General features: G+C 45.3%; 1 protein-coding gene across 1 annotated transcript; it reads right to left on the minus strand.

The window, feature by feature from the left end:
* Positions 1-1,592: 1,592 nt before the first annotated feature.
* On the minus strand, positions 1,593-24,924 carry LOC141072993 (uncharacterized). Its single transcript, XM_073560262.1, has 7 exons — positions 24,830-24,924; positions 18,551-18,700; positions 18,242-18,421; positions 18,036-18,159; positions 17,861-17,952; positions 17,572-17,662; positions 1,593-4,159 (listed from the first exon to the last, which is right to left on the minus strand). The coding sequence occupies exons 1-7, from the start codon at positions 24,854-24,856 to the stop codon at positions 3,036-3,038; spliced, it is 1,788 nt and encodes a 595-aa protein (XP_073416363.1). The 5' UTR covers positions 24,857-24,924; the 3' UTR covers positions 1,593-3,035.
* Between the last annotated feature and the right edge of the window lie 5 nt (positions 24,925-24,929).

Here is a 24,929-nt window from a genome sequence, read left to right on the forward strand (position 1 = left end):
ACCTCACATGAACCCTGGGAAAGGGAGTGTCGACACCACTGGAACGGCCCTGGCATGGAAGGCGTGTATCAGTGTTTTTATTTTAGTGAGGCCAAACATGAGAAATAACAGGGGTTGCCCTAGTAATGGACAACCCCTTTAAGAAAATACAATTTTCCGTTTAAAATTTTCCAACATTCCGAACATGAAAAAGGATTCTCCATTGTGTGGCTTCTCTAATATTTACTAAGAGTTAATTTCCATGTAAAACATTTCACGCATTAAGAATATAAAAAAAGGTTTCACCCCTGTGTGAATTCTATGGTGACTAAGGAAAATTGATTTGTTCACAAAAAAATTCCCACATTCTGAACATGAAAAAGTCTTCTCACCTGTATGAGTACTCCGGTGGCTATCAAGACTCCATTTTTTGTTACACCATTTCGATTTCTGGTTAAAACATTTTCTACATTAGCAAACAAGAGCAGGAGGGCACCACTAATAGGGATCGCCCGTTACATGCTAGAGTAATGCAAGACCAAAAAACAAGAAAGTACCACGCAGATCACAGGGATCACCAAATGAATAATATCAAAATCTTTATTAAAGTGACAACAGAACAACACTGCAAGGTTAAAAACATTTAAAAATGCATGATGCAAAAGAAGAAAAACCATATAATGACCCACAATAGGGCCATGCCCTTGCACGACCCCTAATAACTCGTTCCTTCCTGGCTACACCATGAACATACCATTTATGCAGCACATGTATGAGATGAGAGTATACCAACTAATACCATACAAATAAAGCTCTATGGTTGAAGATTTACTGTGAAAAAAAGCAAATAGGATAAATAGAAAAAAGTGGCCAAAAATAGCCAACTATTAAAAGCATGATGTAGTAATAACCTCTCCCAGGAATCAGGATGAGCTTTTGCCAAGCAATGCAAATGACTCAAATAAGGCTACTCTCACACTTGCGTTAGGAGGCGCAGCGTACGGCCGCTGTGCAGCTCCGCCCCCTGCCGCGCCCCCTCCGGTCAGCTCCTCCTATGGGCGCATGACGCTGCATGCGACCTGCATACCCTATCGTTAGCATTGGGTATGCAGGCTGTGCACTGGCATGATTTTGACGGCGCATGCGCCCTTTTGACGGTGCACCGAGCGCACCAAAATGCAACACGGTGCGTTTAGTGCACGTTGGCGCACGCGCCGTCAAAATTATACCAGCGCACGGCCTGCGTACCCAATGCTAACGATAGGGTACACAGGTTACATGCAGCGTCATGCGCCCGTATGAGGAGCTGATCGGAGGAGGCACGCAGGGGGCGGAGCTGTACGGCAGCCGTGCGCTGCGCCTCCTAACGCAAGTGTGAAAGTAGCCTAAGGTGGCTGAAAAGTCTCATACAACCTGGACCTGGGAAGAGTATCACCCACATGGAAAAAATCCTTCCTGGGATACGAATAGTACTGTGGGTGACATTTCCCACATTCTGAACATGAAAAATGCTTCTCCCCTCTGTGAGTTCTCTGGTGGTCATCAAAATGCGCATTCCGGTTAAAACATTTCCCACATTCTGAACATGAAAAAGGCTTCTCCCCTGTGTGAGTTCTCTGGTGATTAAAAAGAATATTTATTTACAAAACATTTCCCTCATTCTGAATAGTAAAAAGGATTCTCCCGTGTGGGCTCTCTAGTGGTGTCACGATCCCGCCACTGACATCGGTATGTATGGGACGGAGGGATGCGACGCACTGCCGACACACGGCTATCACAGGCACAGGGGGGATTATCTTAGTTATCCCACCGCTGACACCATGTGATAAAAAACCGCAAGCTAGTCTTGCCCCCCTTACCCTCAGGTCAGTCAGGGAACTACACCTGGGATAACTGGTCGCCGGCCAGCTGCTTCAATGAGATCTGGCCACCCGGCACGCTGCAGTGAGGGAATTATAAAATGCTCTGGCCACAGCCACCCAATTAGCTTATAAAATCCCTTCCGTCACTCTCAGCAGTGCCCAGGGCCCAGATTACACTTTGCCGCCACCAGCTCCGGAGTTTCTCTGATTAAGCTATAAACTTAATAGAGGGGTTCGAAGCCAACCCAATTCGGTAGCAATTATCTTAAAGGCACGTGTTCGTTTTTAGAGCATGAAGACAGACTAATAAACTTATAATTTATTCCCCAAAAGGGGGGCAGTGATTACACAGATAAAAGATGTTACAAAGTTGAGACATTAGGTATGTACAAGGCAAATCTAAAAGAAATGGGATTAACATAAGGTTCATCACTTACAGGTGCTTAGATTGTCTTTAGGCTAACCATGTGGGGGGAGGCGGGTCCAGACGTCACCCTGCATCTGGGGTCCTTTTGACATCAAACCTCCAGCTCGAACAAATAGTTTTTGGGAGGGAGTACCTTATAGCTTTGGGTTTGTAACATCACGAAAGGGGCGGTCTGGTGATGTTCCTCCCCCTGCTCTAGGCGTACAATTCTGACTACAAAACTTATAATGACTATATCTCGCAGAGGGTACCTCATATAAACACACACATGGTCTCATTTTCCTTAGCCTGTCGGAGACAATAATTAAAGGTCAAACATGCAGTAATTATGTCACACCGTTTAGACAAAATCCAGTTCTCGGTTTCAGTGGGTGCTGGAATCGTGAAAATTATGGGCCAGAACGCTGGGTCGATGCATTTTGCAGAAATGTCATTTTCATTTTTCTGTTGCGAACGAGGTGCGCGCTATGGCTTCTTTTGATATTTCCCATACTTGTATCCAGACGCATGGTGCTTCAAACAAAGACATTCTTTCCACTCAGCTTAATTAACATTCCTTAGCTGGAGAGAATGTTTGCACAGGAAGTGTCTGGTGTAGGGTTACAAGCAGGCACAGGAGATACACACAGTGCAGCTGCTAAGGGGGAAGGAGGGGGGGTCACCTCTGCAGCGTGTGACAAGCAGAAGTCTCATCTGTAGTGTAACAATGGGAGATTCTGTAATGTTCCAGTGAAGTCATATCTTACTTATCATATCTTACATTATCATTACAGATGGCTATCAAGAAGAGCTTTCCGGTGAAAACATTTCCCACATTCTGAACATGAAAAAGTCTTCTCACCTGTATGGATTCTCTGGTGGCAATCAAGACTCGTTTTGTGGTTAAAACATTTCCCACATTCTGAACATGAAAAAGGCTTCTCCCCTGTGTGGGTTCTCTGATGCCTTTCAAGATTCGATTTCTGGTTAAAACATTTCCCACATTCTAAACATGAAAAAGGTTTCTCCCCTGTGTGAGTTCTCTGGTGGTCATCAAGATGCACTTTCCGATTAAAACATTTCCCACATTCTGAACATGTAAAAGGCTTCTCCCCTGTATGGGTTCTCTGGTGCCTAACCAAATCTGATTTCCGAATGAAACTTTTCCTACATTCTGAACAAGAAAAAGGCTTCTCCCCTGTGTGGATTCTAAGGTGGCGATTAAGTTGCGCTTTCTGGTTAAAACATTTCCCACATTCTAAACATGAAAAAGGTTTCTCCCCTGTGTGAGTTCTCTGGTGGTCATCAAGATGCACTTTCCGGTTAAAACATTTCCTACATTCTGAACATGAAAAAGGCTTCTCCCCTGTATGGGTTCTCTGATGCCTAACCAAATCTGATTTCCGATTGAAACTTTTCCTACATTCTGAACATGAAAAAGGCTTCTCCCCTGTGTGAATTCTCTTGTGACTAAAAAGATCAGATTTCCCATTAAAACATTTCCCACGCTTGGAACAAGAAAATCTGTTCTCCGCTGTGTGACTTTTTTGATGTTTGTGAACAGACTTTTCTCGGGTAAAACGATTACCATATTCTGAAGGTGAAAATGACTTCTTTGATTTAGGAATGGTTTGTTTTTTAATGCTTATTTTGCGACTTTGATTTTCCTTAGTTGGTAATGAATCAGAAGGCAGGACCTGTTTCAAAGGTTCAGATAACAGATCTTTGCTATTAAGGGATGATGCTATATCTTTAATAATTGTATTCACTTCAATTGTATCCTGTGGGATCAGGGATGATGCTATATCTTTAATAATTGCATTCACTTCAATTGTATCATGTGGGATCTCAAGATCATCTGATTTAAAAATTGAAGATGTAAGCTGTCCCTCTGATCTCCTGGTACAGTCATCTGATAAGACAAAAAAAATTTTTTTTAAATATCCTTGAATTTTACTTTTCTACTTAAACTGTCTGTAAAAATGGCAATTGGTTTAAAAATATTGAATTATTCACCAAGACAATGACAGTTCAACCTCATAGTTGGAACCGGCAGAGCACGATATTCATCTGTTTGTTCATTCTGCTTCCCAAATATGGAATAAAAACCACAAAGCAATGTTTAGTAGGCGAAAATAATACTAATAAAACATCTACTCATCTCACAAATAACAAATCTCCACTCAGGTACATCATCTGTCAGTGGAAAAACAGAGGTTTCCATATTATTAGTAGATATGAGCAAATATTTCAATGTTTTGTTCGAATTACGATACTCAATTTTATAATATTCGCCGATTTGTTGAATATTCAAGGAACATAGATGAACGTCATTAGAGTCAATGGGAGGCAAAGACAAACGCATACACAGCACCTTCAAACGTGCCCAAAAGCTGGCAAAACACATCAAATTAGGGGCAGATACCAGGAAATTGGACTCAATTCACCCACAGTCTAAATTGTAGTATGGCACGGCAGCAATCAGCCATGCAAGAAATAGCAGTCTGGGCCAGAATTTACAGCTTTGAATTAATCTTCAAATGAATACAAAGTGGGTGAGGGATCGTTGTAGGCCTGCTGTGCAGGGAGCCCTGATAACACATGCAACAGCTCAACCTCCTTTGATACTCAGCCACACTCAGGTGACACAAATATCAGTTTTATAGACTACTATTGTGAGAAAAATTTAAGTATAATAACACGGGTAGTTGACTCAAAGGTGGTAGAGGCATGCCGGTGTCAGAGGCCTACTGCAACAAGTCCCCTCTGAAATGTAAAGTGCTGCGGAATATGTTGGCGTTATAGAAATAAAATTATTATTATTACAGGTAACACACATGAAGGAGACCTAACCAGTAGTTTACACATTTTCAAAAATTAGTAACAGACACCACCAAAGTGGCATCAATTTCAAGAGAGTAGAACTAGTATAATGGGGACAGAGACCTCTTCCACTACAGCCAAGCCAGCAGATGGAAACCCAACCAGGAGTGTACATATTTCCAAAAATTAGTGGCAGACACCAACAAAGTGGCATCAATTTCTCAAGAGTAGAAATAGTATAATAGCGACAGACACCTCTTCCACTACAGCCAACCCTGCAGATTGAGAACCAATAAAGAGTATTCAATGGTAAAATTATTAGGGGCCAACACCAAAGTGGCATCAATTTCCCTAGAGTAGAAATAGTATAATGGGGAGTGACACCTCTTTCATTACAGCCAACCCAGCAGATGGGAGACCCAATCAGGATTATTCAAATTTTAAATAATTAGGGGCAGACACCACCAAAGTGGCATCAATTTTGCTAGAGTAGAAATAGTATAATAGGGAGTGACATCTCTTCCACTACAGCCAACCCAGCATATGTAGACCCAACCAGGAATGTTCACATTTCCAACAATTAGTGGCAGACACCAACAAAGTGGCATCAATTTCATGAGAGTAGAAATAGTATAATAGGGACTGACACATCTTCCACTACAGCCAACCCAGCAGAAAGAGACGCAACCAGGAGTGTTCACATTTGCACAAGTTTGTGTAAACATCTGCAGCAGCAACAGTAGGCACAGTGGCCACACTAAAGGTATCACAGACTGCAATTATGCAAGATCAATGCAGCACACTAAAAACTACAACATCGCCTAGTCTGTACAGTCTGCGATTGGGGTGCAAAAGTCCTTGGAGATCAAGGACTTGTTCATCTTGATGAAAGTTAGATGGTCTACACTTTCAGTGGATAGACGGCTGAGCTTATCCGTTAGGACACCACCAGTAGCGCTAAAGACACGTTCTGAGAGAACGCTGGCTGCCGGGTATAAAACCTCCAAGGTATGAGAGGCGAGCTCAGGTCACTCATCCATTTTTGAAGACCAAAATATAAAAGGTCCAAACCCTCCCTGATGGTATTGATATTGAGTTTTAGATACTGCTGCACCATCCTCTCCAGTCGTTCACCACGTGTCAGACTTGAACTCTGTTGTGCTGGTGCACAAGCTGGTTTAAAAAATTTGTCAAAGGAGTCACAGAAATTGCTTCTGCCACTTACACTACTGCTGCTGCTAATGTTTTGGCGTTGACGAATTGATGTGCCAAAGATTGGAAGTCTAGAGCTGTGACGCACACTGTGTACCTCACTTCTGTCCTGGGGAAAACCTTTCTTTACATTGTGTAAAAGCATTCGTGGGTCCCTTTCCAGGATGGGAAGAATCTGGCCAAATTTTGTCTTATATCGTGGATTTAACAGACTGGCAACCCAGTAGTGAGCACTTTTTCAAATCATAACTAAACGGGAATCATGGTGCAGATAGTGCAGCAAAAAGGCAGTCATATGTCGGGTTCTTCCATGATGTCCAAGCCCATGCTGTGTTGGTGGCTGGGTAACACTAATGTTTGTTTCCTCCGTGCCCTCCTGCCAACCATGAACAACACAGAGGGGATGATTCTCCTCTTCATCTTATGACAGTAGCTTGCCCATCACATCTTCCTCCTCCATTTGTTCATCAGCTCTTGCACCTTCACTAACAATTTGTCTGGTATTACCAGCCCCCTCTCAATCGCAGTAATCCACCCCCTTGGCACCTGTGTGATAGCAGTCTGGAATTTTGAGACTATGATATCCCTTCCGCATTCTCCTCTGCTTCCTCCTCTTCCACTGGTACCACCACTTCCCTCCGCAGGCTATTCAAAGTCTGCTTCAGCATGTAGATGACCGAAATAGTGATGCCGATGATGGCATCGTCAGCGCTAGTCATCTTAGTAGCTATTTCAAAACTGTGCATAAGGGTGCAGAGGTCCTTAATCTGTGCTCAATCCGTAAACATGATATGCGCCACATCTGTACTGCATTGCCCCAGGCTATAAGACATGACATTCTGAATCAGGGCTAGTTGCTGCTGCCACAGTTACTGTAACATGTGCAGAGTAGAATTCCACAATGTTGGTACATCGCATATCAACCTGTTAACTGACATGGACAAAGACCTCTTTATAGATGCAATTCGATGACCTGAGTGGTGCGGACGACGGAAGGGAGCACATAGCTTCCTTGCTTTCTGCAGCAGCTCACCCAGGCCAGGATAGTGGTGGAGAAATCACTGTAATACCAGGTTGAGGACGTGAGTCATGCAAGGCACGTGTGTGAGCTTGCCTCGGAGTAGGGCTGCCACCAGGTTCATATCATTATTGGACATGGCATTCCGTGGATCCAGGTTCAGCGGAGACAGCCATTGCTCAAACTCGGCCTGGAGAGCGGTCCACAACTCTTCAGCTGTATGACTGTGATCTCCAAGGCATATCAATTTTAATACTGCCCGATTATGATGAGCACTGGCAGCACAGTATGGAGGTGGTGGGGATTCGCTCTGCACTGTTGGAATACGTGTTTCTTTAAGGCAGGGGTTGAGGGCGCAATTGGAGGCCCTATAAGAGGTAGAGGAGGAGGCAGAAGCAGTGGAGGAAGTGTTAAATACAGAGGTTTGTCCGGCAAATATTCAAAGATTTGTGGAGCAGCCCCTTCCCCACAGCCACCAAAGTCACCCAGTGTTCAGTCAGCAAGATGTAACACCCTTGGCCATGCTTACTCGTCCAAGTGGCTGTGATTAAATGCACCCTGGCAGACAGAGATTTAGTCAAGGAACAGGTGATGTTGTCTGCGACATGCTAGTGTAGCGCAGGCACAGCTTTCTTAGAGAAGTAATGGTGACTGGACAACTGGTATTGCAGGACTGCGATGGCCATCAGCTTTCGGAAACCGTCTGTATCTACCAGGCGTAAAGGCAGCATTTCCGTGGCCAACAGATTGGAGATGGTGGAGTTCAACCTCTTAGCTTTGTCATGTGTAGGCGGAAACAACATTTTACATGACCACAACTGTGGGATCAAGGGCTGGCTGCAGTGCTGAGTTTGGGTGGAGTATGGTGAATTGGACAAACTGCTGGACAATGAGTGACGTGCAAGCAGAAATGGTACAGTGGATTGATAAAGTTGTGGCATGCTCGTTTTCTTAAAATTGGTCAAAAACAGCAGGCATATCCGCTTCCGTAACAACTGACAGCAGTTGATAGGGTGGCTGATGGTTGTTGAGGTCCACTGGTCTGTATTTTATCGCAGTGGGATTGCCAGAGTAACGCATATTGATTGCGCATATGAAGGTTCATGCATGTAGTAGTCAAATTATTGCACTTTTTCCCTACAATCCATGCTTTTTTTTTTTGCAAAGTTGGCAGATAACTTGAGTTGGTTCATCCTTTGCGGTGTGAAAAGGCCCAGGCAAGGCAATCCTTGTCGCCCCTGCAACCTGCGTATGCTGCTGGCCACAGCCACAGTTGTGGCTGAGGATGCAGTGCTTGTCGTGGTTGCATCACTCTGTGTCTGCGCCGTACAGTGCAACATAACCTCCTCGTCTTTCTCCTCCTCCACCTCCTCAGATGACCTACTCAGCTGTGTGCCTCTGTGTTCACGACAAGTGGGATCTACAATCTCATCATCATTCCTCTGTGTTATCCCATTTCTCACCCTCGTCTTTCTGCCCTGACAGTATAAAACAGTCCGTGTGAGCCTCAGATATCTGAGTTTCATCAGGATCACTTCCTCCTCCCCGGGGGTTAATGTCTGGTGACGAGGGTCAGATGATTTCATCCTCTTGACCATGTGACTCTTTGGAGTACAATTCTGATGCCCATGGCAGAGAATGTGTGAACAGCTCTGCAGACTCACCCATCTGTTACCTTCGACCTCACCGTGTTATAGGATGAACTCGATAGACATATGGCTCTCTTCCACCATAAACTGTGAAAGAGCGTGCCAACTTTAGCCATTAAGGGCCAAGTCTTAGGCTAAGTGCACACGTTGCAGAAAATTTCTGCACAAAAACCTGAAACCCTTCCCAGAAACCGCACCTATTTTTCCGCGGCGGTTTTTGCGTGTTTTTTGCGCGGTTTTGATGCGTTTTTTACCGCAGCAGTTTCTAAAAGCATGGGAGAAGCCAAAACCGCGGAAAAATCCGCAAAATTAATGAGCATGCTGCGTTTTTTACCGCGATGCGTTTTTTTCACGGTAAAAAACGCATCAATGTGCACAAAAAGTGCAAAATGCATAGAAATGACTGTGCAGCTTATTTTTAGCGGTTTTATAGTGAAAACCGCGGTAAAAACCGCTAAAAAAACGCTGTGTGTGAACACAGCCTTAAACTCCTGACAAGGTAGTATACTGAACTTACACTCCTGTTCTACGAGGCACTATAAAGTACTGAAGAGCTACAGTATGAGGTGCTTGGAGGCAGAGGTGCTAGAAAGCACTGAGGTGCCCTGAGGCACTATGAGACACTGAGGTGCCTTGAGGCTCTATAAGGCACTAAGGTGCCATGAGGCTCTATGAGGCACCATGAGGCACTGAGGTACTAAGGTGCCAAGAGGCTCTATGAGACACTAAGCTGCCATGAGGCACTATAAGACACTGAGGTGCCCTGAGGCTCTATGAGACACTGAGTTGCCATGAGGCACTGAGGTGCCCTGAGGCACAGAGACACTATGGTGCCCTGAGGCACTATGAGACACTGAGGTGCCATGAGGCTCTATGAGGCACTGAGGTACTAAGGTGCCAAGAGGCACTATGAGACACTAAGGTGCCATGAGGCGCTTTAAGACACTGAGGTGCCCTGAGGCACTATGAGACACTGCGGTGCCCTGAGGCACTATGAAACTGAGTTGCAATGCACTATGAGACACTGAGGTGCCATGAGGCTCTATAAGGCACTAAGGTGCCATGAGGCTCTATGAGGCACCAAGAGGCTCTATGAGACACTAAACTGCCATGAGGCACTATAAGACACTGAGGTGCCCTGAGGCTCTATGAGACACTGAGTTGACATGAGGCACTGAGGTGCCTTGAGGCACTGAGACACTGCGGTGCCCTGAGGCACTATGAGACACTGAGGTGCCATGAGGCGCTTTAAGACACTGAGGTGCCCTGAGGCACTATGAGACACTGCGGTGCCCTGAGGCACTATGAATCTCTGAGTTGTAATGAGGCACTATGAGACACTGAGGTGCCATAAGGCACTATGACATTGAGGCGCCATGAGGCTCTAAGAGACACTGAATTGCAATGAAGCACTATGAGACACTGAGTTGCCATGAGGCACCGAGGTGCCATTTACATTCAGGATAATCCTTCGCCTCACAATTGTCAGACTAGCCCCAGGTGAAGGAGCCAGTTAATGAGGCGGAGCTTGGTGGGCAATCTTCACAGGGATAATGTTCTGTATTAACACCATCTGCCTCCTATAGACCTGGAGTAGTTAGACTGATACTGGTCTTGTAGACAACAGCAAACCCTCTAGGTGTTATTCAACCACAAAAAGAGGATAACATGCTTGGCACAAGTTAAATTTTAAAGCCAAAAACTCAGCACGAGGCCCCCGACCTAGCTTCGCACAGCCATGAGGCTATGCATCAGCCCAGAGGCCTTTGGAGACAGTATTTACACTGTGCACTTACCTGTGCTGCTTCCCCTTTGCTTCCAAATATCATAATGGGAAGCGGCATCACAACCAGGAGCACAGCATTTTAAGCAGATGATTTTTGGCGCTCCTTTTTCCAAAGTGCAGTATGTGCTGGAGCATAGGCCGGGTAATAAGAGATTTACATGTTGCTCCCCCGTAAAACGACCAGGAAATGGACAAGTGAGCCAAGGGCCCCCCTGAGGGGGAAGTAATTTTAACCCGGATCCCCAGCTCTACTGACAGGCTGAGGAACCCAATAATCAGCGAGGTGTCAGCCTCCGGACAGTGCCGGCAGGGAATGGATGTGAGAGCCGAGAGCCCACCCTGAGGGGGAAGCGGCTTGAACTAGGAGCCCCAGCTCTACTGACAGGCTGAGGAACCCCTTAATCAGCGAGGTGTCAGCCTCCGGACAGTGCCGGCAGGGAATGGATGTGAGAGCCGAGAGCCCACCCTGAGGGGGAAGCGGCTTGAACTAGGAGCCCCAGCTCTACTGACAGGCTGAGGGACCTCTTGTTCAGTGAGGTGTCAGCCTCTGGACCATGTGGCAGGAGGAAGGAGATGCTAGGAAACACCCCAATCCTCCCGAATCTGGCAACCAGGAGCTCCTACTCAATTGATCAGGAAGATTTCTTCTGCGCTTCCTCTCATGCATCTGTCCCTGATGGGGACAGGATTAACACTGTAGGTTTAAGGTGAGAGGGGCCTTTTAACCTCTTTGTGATCCTGTCCCATCATAGATCAAGGAAGGACTACCTCCTATGATGCTGTCCGGAGGGATGGCCTGGAAAGAATTGTTTTACTGTGGATGAGGCCTGTATAAAAAAAAAAGATATGCTCCAACACAATGATAAAAATGAGATCTCCCCTACTGTATCATATTAGTAACAGAAGAAAGAATTGTTTCAGTGTGAATGAGCTCTGTGTGACATAAAGATACGCTCCAAACAATTTCAAACGGAGATCTCCCCTACCGTATCATGTTAGGAACAGAAGTATTAAAGTATATATCTGTACACAAAGATGAAGTTCACCACCACTAAATGACAAAGTGAGATATGGAGTCATTTTACTGTGCAACAACTCTGCACACAGAACGATTTCACTGTCACTAAATGAGGTGACATATGCATTGCTGAATCACATTTGGCAACAGATAAAATAAGATTTTGAAAAGTCTACTTATGCATGGAGCACAATAGAAGCAGTGCACCTCACACTTCTATTGAATGTGCCGAGCTGACTTAGAAACAAGCGCCTAGCTAACTAGCTAAAATCTATCAGCACCCACAACCAGCATCAGGAGCAGCCTCTCTGCGCTATTATAGTGACTAAAACAAGATGTCTGCTCTTCATATGGAGAGGGACATGTGATTTCAGCAGCCAATGACACAAGCCATTGTGTCTGGACATTGTGGATGTTTCCTTTGCCATAATTGGCTAGCCGCAATGTGCACACATAAGGTTAGAAAAAAATATATTTACAAGCACGTTGCTCCTCTGAGATCTCCCCACCCGCTACCCTCATCAAACAGGTGACCCCCGCTTATCATACACCACCACTATCCTAGCCAAAGTGCTCAAAATACTTTAGTGGCAACGCAAATATTTTCTCGCACATTTTACCGAATGGTGACGATTTTTCCCGATTTTATAAATATTTGCTCGTGTTTCCAATCACGAATCCGAATGTGCCATATTTGTGCCGAATTTATGTTTGGCGATGGTTTTTTTTAACATATTGGCTCATCTCTAATTATTAGTGGCTCAAAAGCTCTAGAAAGACAACATGGCTTCCATAAACCAATCCATCACTATCCACTCTCCCAAAGTCAAAACTCCCCCTCGCTTCTGAGCCTTGCAGTGTGCCCAAACCAAACTTAACGTCCATGTATTGGGCATTACTGTAGTGAGAAGAAACCACTTATCGTATTTTTCGCTTTGTTAGGCTAGTTTCACACTTGCTTTTTTTGCAGCGCGTTTTTCCCGCAAAAAAACGCATTGAAAAAACGCATACAAAAGCATACAACTGCTGCGTTTTTTTCAAGCATTTTTATGAGCATGCATGAAAAAAACGCAGCGTTTTTATGCGTTTGTATGCGTTTTTAGTGCGTTTTTACCGCGTTTGCGTTTTTTTCCAACATTAGGTGGCCCCTCACACTAACCCAAACCATGACTTTACTAACCCTAACCCTGACCCTAACCCTAACCCTGACCCTTAACCAAATCATACTTAACCCTAACCCAAACCCTAAACCCTAACTAACCCTAACCCTAACCCTGACCCTAACCCTAACCCTGACCCTAACCCTGACCCTAACCCTTAACCAAACCATACTTAACCCTAACCCTGACCCAAACCCCAACCCTAACCCTGACCCTGACCCTAAACCCCCTTAACTAACCCTAACTCTAACCCAAACCCCTAAATTCCATGGTTAAAAAAAAAAAACGCATATGCAAAAAAACGCATGAGCATGCCAGTGCGCACATATGCGCATCCATAGGCTATAATGGCCATTTTTAGCGCAAAACGTGCGCATATGTGCGCATGCGCTTTTTTGCAGGGCCAAAAAATGCAACATGCTGCGTCTGGAAAATACAAACGCACACCCCAAAAAAACGCAGCGCATGAAAATCGCATACATGCGCTTACAAGCGCGCAGGTATGCGCACCCATGTTAAATATAGGGGAAAAAACGCATGCGCACATATGCGTTTTTTTCCAGCGCTAAAAAACGCAAATGTGAAACCAGCCTTAGATGCACTTTTTTTCCCCAAAATTTGGGGGGAAAATAGGGGTGCTGTTATGAATGGGTCACCGAGGAGGATAGCAGGCCCAGGCTAAGCCACAGAAAACCAGAGAGGTTGGTAACTAAGCGGATTGCAGACCCCTGATCCTGTCCACACAACTAGCAGTAGCCGTGGAGTGTGCCTACGATGATCCTAGACGCCTCGGCACAGCCGGAGAGCTAACTAAGCCTAAAGCAAGAAAGGGGAAATCTAAACTGCCCCGGAGCAGACCCCAAAGGAATAGATAGTCCCCAAACATATATTGTCGGTGAGACAAGATGAAAACACAAACGCAGGCAGAAAAATAGACTGAGCAAACGATGGGGCCCACACTGACTAGACAGGACAGGAAACGAAAGACACTGTCTGCAATCACGCAAAAACCCTGCAAAACTCCAACACGTCTGATGCACAAAAAACACTGAAGTCGCACAACTTTGCCCCCAGTATATCAGCACTCTGGTATATTCTGAAAGCAAAGCAAAAAGAGACCAATATAACAGGGGACAAAACAAACTGGCACATGCAGTAACATATGGGCGGTGATTCAGCACAGCCCTAGCCAGAGCTGGCTGACCCACACAAAGCAGTGCTAGACAAAACCAGATCAAATGCAAACAGAGTAGCAAATGAACCACTTAGCTGAACATGCAGGGACAGAGCAGGAGACATCAGACCTCAGGAGGCACAGGAAGAAAATCACCAGCAGGGATAGAGGCAGTCGGCTGTCCTAAATCGCAATCAGAAACCCCAGATCTCCAATCGTCTTCCTCATTATCAGGTGGCAAGCCTCTGTCAATCAGATCCGCTCCACTACCTCCAGTAATAATAATAATAATCTTTATTTTTATATAGCGCTAACAAATTCCGCAGCGTTTTACAGTTTTGCACACATTAGCATCGCTGTCCCTGAAGGCTCACAATCTAAATTCCCTATCAGTATGTCTTTGGAATGTGGGAGGAAACCGGAGTGCCCGGAGGAAACCCACACAAACACGGGGCAGATGTTGTCCTTGGTGGGATTCGAACCCAGGACTCCAGCGCTGCAAGGCTACAGCGCTAACCACTGAGCCACCGTGCCGCCCGTAACCACCAGAGGAAGCCCAGAAAGAGAACTCACAAACCTCTGTCAATCTGACCAGCTCCACTACCTTCAGTAATCACAAGAGGGAAGCCAGAGAGAGAGTTCACAACAGGGTGCGTCTTACAATGCGAACATACCTTTTTTTGTGCTGCTGCTGCGTGCTTGCCGCCGCGCTCTGTCCCCTGGTGCGGCCAGGTGCTGCCGCGCTCTGTCGCCTGGTGCCTGCCGCCACCGCTTGAGCGGTGGATTGCTTTCGGGAAAATGGCCACCGCGCAAGCGCAGATGGAGATCTCAGCACTGAAACCTTGGGAGAACGGCAGAGCCCCCCCCATGCAGCACGGGACAGAGCGTGGCGGCGGCAAGCACCCGGCCGCACCGGGGGACAGAGAGCGGCGGCGGCAGCAGCGGAGGACAGAGCTGACGGCAGCACCAGGTACAGAGCGCGGTGGCAGCACCAGGGACAGAGCGGGCAGCAGCACCCGGCAGCACCAGGTACAGAGCGCGGTGATGACAACACTGGGGACATAGCACAGCGACAACATCAGACACCTGCACATCAAAACACCCCCTCATCCTAACAGCAACGTTCCACTCCTGCCTCTTCTAGCAGCAACCCTGGGACCCCACTTCCCACCACCCCCGGTAAGCAATAAGACACCTGGATCATAAGAAGCACCACCATTTTATAAAAAAAAAAGTTTTTTCCTATTTTTCTCCTCAAAATTTGGGGTGCGTCTTATAAGCCGGAGCGTCTTATAAAGCGAAAAATATGGTAATTTAAGGTGTGTGTGTGTCTCCTGGAGCACAGTCTGGGCACTATGTGTTGGGGAATGGCAAATGTGCAATTTTCACTCTCCAACATCCACGAATTTTCGCTAATCATCGGAAATTGCGTGTAAAGTCAAAATAGTCACTACTCCTACAGATTAGTAAACTGAGGGTGGCAAGTTCTAAAATCGAGTCACTTTTTGGGATTTTCTACTGCTCTGGTTTTCTGCTCTTTTGTCATCGTAGGGCTCCTGTAAAAGGTGTGTCCCATCTTCTCTGGGATCTGCTCCCTGAGACATCTGTTTCTGTCATCTGGAGCCGCCGTTTTCATTCTACAGGTGGCGCTGGTGATAGAGAAGACATCAGAAGCTGTGGGCGGCACAGGCTCTGTCCAGCCACTAAGATTGTTGCCATCCAGTATGGCAGTATGGGTGTGTGTGCTGTCCAGCTGAAGTAATAAGCTCCCTGCTTCTGCCAATTGGAAAGAACCACATCTTACTAAAGCTTGAAACATATTGCCGGAATTTGCCAGAGACAGCCTTGTTCTCCTCTGGTTCAGTCCTCTGCTGAGCTCCAGACTTATGTATTTGTTTCCTGTTGCGACCCCGGCCATTTACAGACTACTCTTGTGTCTTCTGATTTTATATTTCCTTTGCCCTCCTGGTTCTGACCCAACTACCTGATTACTCTTCTTGCCATCTGACACCACAGAACAGCAGGTAACACCATGGCCCAAGCCTAGGGGTCCCTATGTAAGTCCAGATCCACGAAGTGTTGTTAAAGGGTGATAAGCAAGACAATCCCGATTTTTGACACTAACTACTGTAGTCAAAAACTGCAATATAAACAACACATCTACTGAAATGATCAAACTCAACAGTCTTCATCATTAAAGAATGAGTAACTAGTGGTGAAACCTCTCTGGGGTAATTAGAGTAGGGGGTTTAGTGGTTCTTGGCAAGCTAAGCTACTGTAATGGCCAATATTCTCTGCAGATGAGTTTCAAGAAGAAATATTAGACATTCAAAGATAACTATTTATTATAGTGCAGGGCTGAGGAGTCTTAAATTTAGATCTCAGGCATTTGGAAGAGGCAATGGAGAACTTTTTTTAAAGACTACCAGAGAATTACAGACTCACATAAGTGAGGCAGACAGATCCCACCACAATCAAACTACCATACAGAATTTACCTGTAAAAACAGGTATAGAATAAAATAAAATGTTACATCCCCAAAAACAACGTATGTGTGAGAGGAGAACTTCAACGCTAAACCAGAGTTGCACTCATATATGGTGGACCATTGGAGCCACTATGAGTCCTGACCAACCAGAAGAGTAGAGAAAGTATTAGTGCTCCTCATTTCAGGAGAGATTGTGCAGTAATCTGAATTCCTTATGATCGAAAATACAATGTAATTTATGACGTGTAGTGAATCCATGAAACCCAGACATGAGCCATGCCAGCACATCTCCTGGAGGCGTGAATAAATGTATACTACAGCCATCAGCCACGCACAGCTTAGACAGGTTAGAGATAAATCATGGCACTGGTGTACTTTATGTAGTTTATCATGATCCTGTTTGAAGTTAGTCGGCTTTAAAAGTCAGGATAAAGGGAAACTCTGTTGTTATTGTACAGAAATTCACACTTGGCCTCACTGCCCATTCCATGTTGTAGATTATAAAAGTGAAGTTTGGCCAGAAAGACTGGACCTGGTCTTGTAGGGACCATATGAGAACATTCAGCAGCACAGAAGGGAGAGAAGGTAGATTCATCCAGTAAGATATCAGGGATCTAGGAAGCCAACAGCATCATTACCCTCCGCTCTCTCTTACAGGACCATCATAATATTTTTATTCAAGTGATTTTCTAACTTGTCAGCACATTCTACATATGCCATCATTTGGGTTTGTTGTTTACAGATCTGGGAAGGTAACGATCAGCATCTTCTAATCCCAGGAGGTAGGTGAATCTGCCAGGTTGTAAGTTCTATAGAAAAAGTCTTTCAATGCCCAAAGTCTTTTGAAAATTTTGAGTGGAAGAGAATATTGTGGTCTAGAGGCAAAATGGTGATCACACGATTGCAATACGGCCGGACTACACGACTGATAAAGCAGCTACAGCCAATGACTGAGAAGAATCTGTGACTTCTCAGCATTTAGTATATAATACCCACCTGGGCGGTTATCTGCAGGAATCTCCTCTTTACACAGCTCATCACCCCTCACATATGTCTCTGTAGTATTAATATGGGTCAGATCTTCACCCTGAAACAAATATTGTAAAAGTCACAGACAGATGGAGAAGTCCCATCTATGATCAGCTCTAATCCTGCCATCTCCACCGTTCTCATTACACAAGTATAAAACATATAATCCTGGTGGATAAAACAAGACTGAGCACAAGACCTTCACAGCCGTCTACACATCATAGGGGAGATCTCATGACACCTTCTCTCCATCTACCTGATGATCCTGAGGAACATTGGAATCTTCTTGTTTACAGTCCTGTGGAAGAAGGGGACATCTCTCTGGTGTTGTCTTCTTACTGGATAGATCTGGAGGAAACACATACAGGGACTGAATTCATTCATTACATACAGATAATTATAGGCCTTGTGTATTTAGTCCTGTCCATTACCTGGTGATGAGAGGGGCTGGGGAACCTCCATCATGACGTCCTTGTACACATCTTTGTGTTCTTCTAAATACTCCCACTCCTCCATGGAGAAATGGACAGCAACATCCTGACACCTTATAGGAACCTGACACATACAATGATACCGTCATCCCTCCATCCCTTCATAGTGTTACTGTATAATGTCCCAGCATTCCCAGCAGTGTCACCTCTCCAGTCAGCAGCTCAATCATCTTGTAGGTGAGTTCTAGGATCTTCTGGTCATTGATGTCTTCATGTATCAGGGGGTGAGGTGGAGGCCCCTTGATTGGGCTCAGGGATCTTCCACATACCTCAGACACAGGGTCCCGACAGCGCTCACTAGAGGTCTTGTTCACTACTGTGTAATCCTGGTTATGGAGAGACACATTAATAAATCTCACTACAGACATTCCCAGAGTCCTCGCCTCTCCAGTTCTGTCCATCTGTTATTCCCATAGATAAGAATGATGTAATGTGACGTCATCAGAATCTCTCACCTCTCCAGTAAGCCGGAAGAGGATCTCTAGGGTGAGGTGTAATATCCTCTCCGCCATCTTGTCTCTGTCCATATCCATCCTTGATGGGTAAATCAGGAAAGTTTTCTTATACAGAAGATCTTCACTGAGAGGATCCGATATTGTAGAGACCTGAATGAGAAGATGAGCTGATGTAACATCATAAAAATCCTGTGTAATAATACAATTACTGGAGATAATAAGGGAAACATATGAGGAGATTTATTATTTTACAGTATTTAGTTTTCTTCTCTACATCTACTAATAAAACCTATATATTTAGGCCACAGACAACAAGCAGTTTCTTCCTCGGAGTCGGCAGCTGAATACGTTTCTCTTAGACTCATCTTCCATAACGCTAATTCTCGTCTCATTTCCCGACACTGGAATCGGCATTAGCAATACTGCAGGAGATATTCATTACACGGGACAGGAGAAATAACTACTTCATGATGAGGACGACATCTTCATCTTCTACTACGGCTCTAGAAACATATTTGTCCAGAGTACGTCACTGACTTCATCACCACCGGCCGTCTATATGAACTCTTTTGGGCCCCGGAACATAGATGTACACCGCAGGGACGGCACAGGTGCGGCTGCAACAAATACCCTGGCAGTTTAACCACTTGGTGTTATAAAAAGCAAACGTAGCATCTAAGAAGGTAAGACAGAGTTCGGCTGAATGCCCCTCTGCCCAAAGTACTCAATAATACTGGGCGAACTAGTTATTATGATACTTACATACCTAAAAATGGTGTTTGGGCATGCAATGTACGAAGGTCTATTAGGCCGGGCCAGAGGCAGCATCCAATAAGTTACCTTTTAACACTCCCATACATATTAGACTAAAGTTACATGAAAGCACTGATTTTTTTTTGGGGGGGGGAAGGGGTTGGGCGACTATATAATGTATTTCGGGGTCTCCCGACAGATGATGTCAGGGCAGAGAAGGATCCGGCATCCTGAATTTCAGAGGCTAATCCGTTTGTTCTTCCTGTAGATAATCCTCCGCTAGAGGTGTCTGGAGGCACCAAATAACCATTCAGCCAACACTTATCTCATGTGTATTATTACAGTGACAGGCAATGATGATACACGGCACTACAGTAGTACAGTGCATCACCGGAGTCATCAGAGGCTTGTATGTTGTATGATCACACTGTTTAAAAAAAAGTTTAAAAAAAGGCCTTCTGCCCCAGGGAAAAGTTCTATAGTGTTTAAGTAGGCCCTCTGGATTAAGCTAAAGACCTGGCCCTGCTCTTTGTCTCCATTATGCTCTCTGCCTGGAATCCAGATTCCTACTGCCATTATATCTTTTCTTTCATTCAGAACAGACTAATGTCTCCCTTCTGGTACACAACACCATATCAATTCAAGTCTGCAACCAGATAGGATAAGTGAGAAATACAGACCTTTGGTCTATCTGACTCATCACTAGGAAATTGTTCTCTTTTGTGCTCATGTAGCTCAGAATGAGAGCTTCCACACAGTACGATGCCCTCAACAGCGCCTCAGACAGTATTACAGCCACCACAACCTTCTACACGTAAGATGAAGACCTGCATTCAGAATGGAGGCCCTTACAGGCCACCACAGCCTCCTCACTCAGTATGAGACCCCCCCCCACAAACTTTCACTTAATATGATTCCCCCCACAATTAAAAAAAAACAAAACATACACACTATTCAACCAACCCTATTTCTGAGGTGCGCTGCCCCGGTCTGTGCAGTTTGAGTACTGAGGCTCCATACTACAGGTGTGATGTAGTGACATCATTGTACCCGTAGTGCATGAAGTCTCAGACTCACAGGTGAAGGCTGAATGGTGGATCAGGAGCTTTTGACTCCATCATTCACTATACTATTCAATTGTATCACCATCACGGGAATGAGGATATCACTGAAATTGAGATGATGGGGGAAGGAGAGGGTGCCCGATGCCGAGACGCACAAAGCCCTCTCATTTCACAGGCATTATAGCGGCCACATATGCTGCAGGAGCTCATCTGACGATGCACTTCATCTGGCCTCGGGACACTTGTGAGTCTCCACCACAGGAAATGTAGGACCCCTCTCCTCACAGATATAGCTTGAGAAAGGCATTGTGAAGCCAAAACATCCACTAATTATCTGTTTTTCATTTGGGTCTGAATCACCAATCTTTATACCTGTATATACTCATCATCTGGAACTGATTGTTTTTTTCATGAATAAACGTTTTATTATAAGTGCCGGAGTTATGAGTGCTGGAGTTATTTGAATTTTTTGGAGCTCATCGAGTGTCATTGTGCGATTGTTGCATGGCCGAACGTGTGTGTTCCACACCGGAGCACATCCCGGTCTCCTATCTGTGACTGAACATGTCCAGAAGAATGCCTTCCAAGCCGGAGTTCATAATGAATTTGGATTGCATTCTACCAATATAGAAAAGTCCTCTGAGATCAGCATCACGGGAGACTAAATACAAGTATTGCACATCCTCTCATCATAAAATAGGCAAGTAGATCACTACAAAATATAGGATGATGGCCCAGAGTATATTACTAAATGGTCAAATGTGACCCCTATTGTATAATTAGAGATACACAAGGATCACCACACTTGTTAATTTCTAAATAGTATATGTGGGATATAAATGGTAAGAAATAATTCTGATATAGAAGCTTAGATATCTCGATGAAGTACAACAATATGTGACCCCTATTCACAGGGAACTGAGTAGCAATGGGTAGAGAATAAAATCCAAAAATGTAATCCAGAATGGGGCTGTATTCACACAAAACAGAATAGGAAACTTACTCAGAGTCCCTTAGGGGCTTGTGAATCCAATCTAAAAATCCTCTCACTTTCCTATTTGAGGACAAATCTATTGTGATCACCTCCTCTCACATTGGGTTTCACCACCTCAATGATACAAAAGGAGATGTCTCTGGTGTCACCTCCATGTACACTGTTCACGTTTCTCACTAATGGGATGTCCCGACCATGGTGCATATCATCCAAATGCTCCCCTACCCTCCTCCTAAACTCCCGCTTGGTCTTGGCTACATCATGTAGGGGGCAGGTTCATGTGGCCACATAGAAAAGACCTGAGGTTTTAGAACTTTTTAGTTTTTTTTCCTCTGGAAAAATGATTTACCCATGGAGGAAATTGAGAAAGATTTACATGGTCTCATTCAATTACATGTGCAACATTCTCCACATCTAAAGAAACCGCAGATTCTTTTATCTAGCCAAGTCCTCCTGGGTGCAGGTTTTTTATAGAAATTGTGCACTAATTGGTCCCTAATTGACCGACCCTTTCTGAAAGTAAATGAGGGAGTAGATTCCACAGCATCCCTCAGGTCCGGGTCGGTCAGAAGTACAGTATATCCCAGTGTTTTCTGAGGATATTAAAGATATGGTCACTGATTGTCGGAAGTTGTTATTACTCATGTTATCCCATCTTTTTCTTGGTCTCTTTGTAAGGTGCGGAGAATTGTTTGTCTCTCCCGTTTTTCTGCAAACGATCGTGCAAAATCCAAAACCTACCGTGGGTATCCTTTTTCGCTGAATCTGGTGTTCGTGTCTATTGCCTGTATATCAGAATCTGTGACATTAGAACAGTTTCTTCTCAATCGCAAAAATTGACCCTTGGGTATTCCATTTTTTTTTTTTAGGGGGATGGTGGTGGCTATCCCACCTCAATAGTTTATTAGGGCTTGTAGGTTTATGTTAGATGTGTGTCCCTTGAGTCTCATCCTGTTCTTCCTGGGTTAGTACATCTAGGAAAGGCAACTGGTTATAACTAGGGATGAGCGTTTACCCAATAGCTGCATCGGGAACCCGGATACCTTGAGCGTTCCCAATAATCAGCTGTTTGGCGCTACAGCTGCAGGTGTCGCGGCTGTGTGACAGACACAACACATGCATGGAGAGCCTGTTTGTTGGGCTCTCCATGCATGTGCTGTGACTGTCACACAGCCGCAACACATGCAGCTGCAGCGCCGAACAGCAGATTATCGGGAGCGCTCCAGGTGTCCGGGTTCCCAATGCAGCTATTGGGTAAACGCTATAGCTATTCGAATAAGGAGTTCTCCAAAGCTATTCACTCAACCCTAGTTAAAATTAAACTGGATGCAAAACTAAGGCCCACTCTATTGACATTGAGTTCCCTGACAAATTCATGAAATTGTTCACTGGTCCCTGACCAGATGATAAAAATGTTGTTAAAATATCTATACCATAATCAAAAATATATATATGCCACCACTTATGATCATCCCGGAATATTCCTCCCACAAACTCAGGAATAGTTTAGCTTATGAGGGGGCATAGGGGCTCCCCATTGCAGTACCCCTGAGCTGGTGGAAGTACTTTCTGTCAAAAAGAAAGAGGTTATAAGTAAGAGCGAATTTTAGAAAGTCCTCTATGTGGTCCTTATGCTTACTACCCTCTATTAGTGTCAATTTAAAGAAATGTCTTCCTCCTCTGATACCATCCTCATGCGGTATATTACTGTGCAAATCCTCAATATCTAGTCAGGCCTGCTCCCCTACATACATGTATACATGCTTGAGGGTATACAAGCAGGGGAGCAGGAAAAGGTAAAACCAATTTACAGAGGGATTATTGCAACTGTAAAACTTCAGGATTTATTACAACTATAGGACCTCAGGAGCCTAAGGAAGTACTCAGGGAATATTATAGCGTGTGGGTGGGAGGGTGACGGTACTGTGGGAACATTATGCTGTGTGGGGGATAGTGGTACTGTGGGAACATTATACTGTGTGGGGGGATGGCGGTACTGTGGGAACATTATACTGTGTGTGGGGGGATGGCGGTACTGTGGGAACATTATACTGTGTGTGAGGGATGGCAGTGCTATAGGAACATTATACTGTGTGTGGGGGCAGGGCAGTACTGTGGGAACATTATACTGTGTGGGCGGATGACGGTACTGTGGGAACATTATACTGTGTGTGGGGAATGGCGGTACTGTGGGACCATTATACTGTGTGTGGGGGGATGGCAGTACTGTGAGAACATTATACTGTGTGTGGGGGGATGGCAGTACTGTGAGAACATTATACTGTGTGTGAGGGGATGGCAGTACTGTGAGAACATTTTACTGCGTGTGGGAGGATGGCAGTACTGTGGGAACATTATACTGTGTGGGAGGATGGCAGTGCAATGGGAACATTATACTGTGTGTGGGGGCATGGGAGTACTGTGGGAACATTATACTGTGTGGGGGATGGCGGTACTGTGGGAACATTATACTGTGTGTGGGGGGATGGCAGTACTGTGGGAACATTATACTGTGTGTGAGGGGATGGCGGTACTGTGAGAACATTATACTGTGTGTGGGGGGATGGCAGTACTGTGAGAACATTTTACTGCGTGTGGGAGGATGGTGGTACTGTGGGAACATTATACTGTGTGGGGGATGACGGTACTGTGGGAACATTATACTGTGTGTGGGGGATGGAGGTACTGTGGGAACATTATACTGTGTGTGGTGGTGCTGTGGGAACATTATACTGTGTGTGGGGGGATGGCGGTACTGTGGGAATATTATACTGTGTGTGGGGGATGGAGGTACTGTGGGAACATTATACTGTGTGGGGGGGGATGGTGGTACTGTGGGAACATTATACTGTGTGTGAGGGGATGGCGTACTGTAGGAACATTATACTGTGTGTGGGGGGGGATGGAGGTACTGTGGGAACATTATACTGTGTGGGGGGGATGGTGGTACTGCGGGAACATTATACTGTGTGTGGGGGGATGGTGGTACTGTGGGAACATTATACTGTGTGTGAGGGATGGTGGTACTGTGGGAACATTATACTGTGTGGGGGTGGCGGTACTGTGGGAACATTATACTGTGTGAGGGGATGGCGGTACTGTAGGAACATTATACTGTGTGTGGGGTGATGGTGGTACTGTGGGAACATTATACTGTGTGTGGGGGATGGTGGTACTGTAGGAACATTATACTGTGTGTGTGGGGATGGAAGTACTGTGGGAACATTATACTGTGTGGGGGGCATAATGGGGGCATTACGCTGTGTGGGGCCAAGAAAGGGGCCCTGTACTATGAGAACACTCCGTTTCCTCCCTTCCTGTCTCCCATAGTTGGGTCGTATGTATCTATTACAGGAAACAGAACAGAGACGTTATGATTCTTATAAAGAGGCAACAAAGACCCAAAAAGAGTCTCAGTGCTGAAGGGGTTAATGTCCCCCCCAGTAATGGGGAATCTCCAGCACCTACCTCCACCCGCAGAGCCGCTCTCCACATATATGGCTGCTCTGTGCGCACAGGACCTGGGATGAGGTCACAGGAGGGGAGGAGTCAGTGGTCACATGATCAG

Source organism: Dendrobates tinctorius, unplaced genomic scaffold, assembly GCF_039654945.1.
Source record: "Dendrobates tinctorius isolate UK_male_01 unplaced genomic scaffold, ASM3965494v1 ptg000294l, whole genome shotgun sequence".
NCBI classification, from domain to species: Eukaryota; Metazoa; Chordata; class Amphibia; order Anura; family Dendrobatidae; genus Dendrobates; species Dendrobates tinctorius.